Source organism: Hipposideros armiger, unplaced genomic scaffold (assembly GCF_001890085.2).
Source record: "Hipposideros armiger isolate ML-2016 unplaced genomic scaffold, ASM189008v1 scaffold_291, whole genome shotgun sequence".
In the NCBI taxonomy this organism is placed as follows: Eukaryota; Metazoa; Chordata; class Mammalia; order Chiroptera; family Hipposideridae; genus Hipposideros; species Hipposideros armiger.
In genome coordinates, this window is record NW_017731641.1 from 1,577,792 (window position 1) to 1,581,615 (window position 3,824).

General features: G+C 47.8%; 1 protein-coding gene across 1 annotated transcript in view; it reads right to left on the reverse strand.

The window, feature by feature from the left end:
- Positions 1 to 332: 332 nt before the first annotated feature.
- PATE3 (prostate and testis expressed 3) overlaps positions 333 to 3,824 on the reverse strand; it is a 9,238-nt gene continuing 5,746 nt past the window's right edge. The window contains exons 2-3 of the mRNA XM_019658873.1: positions 1,270 to 1,392; positions 333 to 457 (exon numbers count right to left, since the gene is read on the reverse strand). Coding sequence (XP_019514418.1) covers positions 333 to 457; positions 1,270 to 1,392 — 248 coding nt within the window. The remainder of the gene's footprint in view (positions 458 to 1,269; positions 1,393 to 3,824) is intronic.

Below are 3,824 nucleotides of genomic sequence, written 5' to 3' on the forward strand. Positions count from 1 at the left end.
GCTGAGGGAGTTCAGTTTACCTCAACTACCTAAGCTAACCACAGGGTTCCAGAAAGGTCTTGTTGTAAATGTTACTGTACTGGGCCTCTTGGGTCAGTCTTCTTGGGGTGCTAATGTGCCCATTCCTATAATGGGAGAAACCTGTTGTTGAGAATCATTATCACCTGCCTGAGACAGGAACCAGGCTGCAGGCACCAGAAGGATGGCCCAGAATTACAGAGAGAGCTAGGGGACTTCCAGGACGGAGCAGGCAGGAATCAAGGGCAGGCAGAGTGTGAAGGGGGAGAAACATCACTAACATTCTACAGTGAGACCTCAGGAGGGCAAATACCTTAGACTTTGAAGTTACAATAATCATGGTTGCAGCATTTATGAACATAAGTATGATTGTTGAAATTAAATGTCAAGTCGCTGCAGAATTTCTGACACAGCATATATGATAACTGGAGACGAAAATCTGTAATAAGAAAGAATCATAGAAAATAAGCCAATAATCTTAGTTCTCGAAAGACAAATCAACCCTGGCACCAGTCCAGTCAGTGAAAATGTAATTAGCATCAGGGCAGGATTAGGGATGACTTCCCTGCTTACACTTGGACCCAGGCAGGAGGTAGAGAAATCACTGGCCCCTGCAGGGGTTGTTTGCCCCACGGCCTTCAGCTCTTTGCAGAGTTGTTTCATTCTTTTTCCCACTAGAACAGGGGTCGGCAAACTGCGACTCCAGAGCCACATGCAGCTCTTTGGGTACATTCTGTCTCAAAAGTTTGCCAGCTCCTGGAAAAGCCAATCCTGTCCCTCACAACAATTTAAAAATTATTCAAGAGCCATAAATATATTTTTCCCTAATCACCATTATGTGAATAATATCCTTTAAAAATTTTATAAATGAAACTATGATAGTTTTATTTTCATTTACAATTTTACTTCAGAGCCTGTGATTCATGAGCCACAGTTTGCTGACCCCTGGCAGCTCTTCCATCTCAAAAGTTTGCCAACTCTTGCATTAGAAGATTAGCAACTAGTGCTTCATGTCTTCAGAGGTGGAGTCAGTGTGGTCAGTTTTATTGGGAATATAGAATTCCCACCTTCTTCCTCCTACCTCATCCTCCCAAATCCTCTTCTGTCTGCATGCACCGAGACCCATGCCAGGGGCATTCAGCACTTTGACTCCTCTGCTGGATTGGCCTTAGTCCAAGATACAAAATCGCTGCAGTACTCTCCTAAGAATTTTCTAAGAATCTCACAGCACCCCGTGACCCTCTAACTTACCCCTGTAAATCTTTACAATCATGCATGTCTCATCCTTCTGGGCAACACAAACACCAAAGCCTCTTCTACAGCGATCTGTCTTTGTGCGGAGATGGCATGTGATGCACTTCAGTGGTGTCACTGCTGGAGAGTGCAGAGCTGGTGTGAGGCTGGGGGACACGTGGGCTTAGAAGGAGCTGAATGTGTGTGGCCTGGGGGAGGGATGGGGAGTGGGTGAAGAGCTGGTGGTGGGGTATCACATTTTAAATGGTTGGAGCTCTCACCAACTCCATATCCCAGAGAAATGCTGCTGTTTGAATAAAAGGATTCTGGTCCCAACTAAAGCCCTTTAACCTGGGTAACTGAGAAAAGAGTTAGCCTCCATGGCATTGATTTTTCCAGCTTAAAGATGGTTTGATTAATGTTGGCCTGGTCTGCTCGGCAGCACTGTAGGTGAACAGGAGTGTGATTATGAAGGGGAGCGCATTAAAATATTTTACCCAAGCTAGTGTTACTATGATGGGATTTCTGACATTTGCTGCTTAGAGATTGTTAGGTGACATACTCTATTTTGAATTTCAAACTGACTCTTTGTGAAGGCCTCTTGGATGACAGCATGGTCAGTGACACTTTATGTTGTACTGTGGGGTGAGCTAACCAAAATGTGGGTTTAATTTTTAAAAATCTCTCTCTCTCTGTGTAACTACATGAGAAAGGAAAGGAGCATTTATTGAGCATGTCTTTCCGGCCTCACAAAAGCCTTGTACGGGGCCGGCCGAGTGGCGCGATGGTTGAGAACTCGCTTGGGATGCCAGAGGGCCCCGGTTCNAGCTCTTAACCAACTGAGCCACTCGGCCGGCCCTAGTGGCAGTTAATCTTTATCGGGCCACTCCTGCACCCACTCTCACTGCCAAGTTCTTCCTCACCCATTCCAGAGCTTCAGCTGCAGGCCCTAGCCCACTGTCCTCTCTGGACAGATGAACTGCCCGCAGAGGGGCTCCCACTGGCGAAAGTTTCTGACATCTATTGTGACTAAGAACTCTGGGAACTAGGGAAAACTACAAAAAGTTTTCTGTGTTATTACTTCAGCCCTCTCACATAGCTTTTTATTTGGGTAGCTCTGGTGAGGATCCACATGGGGAGATAGAGATAATAGATCTCATGGTGTCATGTCTGGTGATACGCAGCCTTTATTCTTCCCACTGCCTTTTTAAAGCAAATTTGTGTGAACGTAAGGTCAATGTTGAACCCTCGTGGGCATTGTACATGGGTTTTCTTGGGTAGGCGAGAACAGGCAGAAGTTACAGCGAGGGAGCAGTGTAACCTCCAGGGCCCCTTCTCCAGTGTGACTGGTCCATGTCCCTGCAGCCTGTTGTAGGAAGGGCTCGTGACAAGCATGTGCTGTGACTGCAGTCATGGAAACTGGCCGAGAACTGCTGTTTGGGGCTGGATTGCAGGAACCTGCCACCCTGTAATCATCACTCCCAAATGTGGTGGGTTACTGTTCCAGCTGGGAGCTGGAAGGCAGGAGCTGGGCAATGGAAAGGGGCTGCAAGGGATGCGCTCGAGGCAAAGCCCTCTCCCCCTTAGAGACTGAGACTCGGTCTCGGAAAAGCCTCAGGAGGGGGTCGTGGAGACACCTGTTGGAGGAGTCCTTGTGAAGGAGTTAGTTGTTGTTAGTCTGGCCTTCCCACAGTCGGTCTCCTTTCAGCCATGTGGATGAGTTAAGCTCCTAAGCCAGGCGTGTGGTAGGAGGTGAACTAATGCGGTGGTGACTCCAAACCCATGTCTGATCCCAAATGCATATTCCTTGCTTCTCTCCTCTGTCGGACAAGATCCCTGACCTGATAACTGGGAGAACATGGATTGGGATCTCCTTCTGCCTTTACATCGTGGTGGCATTTTAATTCAGTCCTGTTTGTTGTGCACAAAGTGAAGACATTGGACTACACTGTTTCTGTACCCAACTCCTGTATCTTATGCATATGGTAAAATGGTGCCTTCGAGGCTGTCCAAGGCTAGAAAGTTTGGAGCACAGTTAAAGGAGGGTAAATGGGGCAAGGTGAGGAGCTGATCTGGGTTAGATATGGAGGAGGAGAGGGTGGGTGAGGGTTTCCGGGGTGAGACCCAGGCATGCAGGGCAATGTTCTGGGGTGGAACCAGGCTGCTAGAGGGACCTTGGGTCTGAAGCAGGTCTAAGCGTCAGGAGAACTTGTTGGCCTGGGAGTGAGGCAGATTAGATGCTGTGGAGAAGAAAGCATCATGGAGAAGAAACGTGACTGTCCTCCTGCCACACACTTCCTTCCTCCTGCCTGGATGGGGCTCTAATAGAGTCCGGTAATAAAGGACGTCTCCATCTTCTCACTCACCTGGGACCAGGTGAATCCACTCTCGGGTATCCTTCCTGCTGAGCAGGAGCAGGTGTCGTTTGTTTGAGATTGGCAGAAGTGGTTGAATAGGATAGCAGTGAATGCAGAAAAGTTTCTTTGGGGGAATATTTGTTTGGATGTTATCTTCCCCTGTATCTCATGCCCTTTCACTGTTTTCCTGCAGGGGAAACATTAACCCAATTTAGG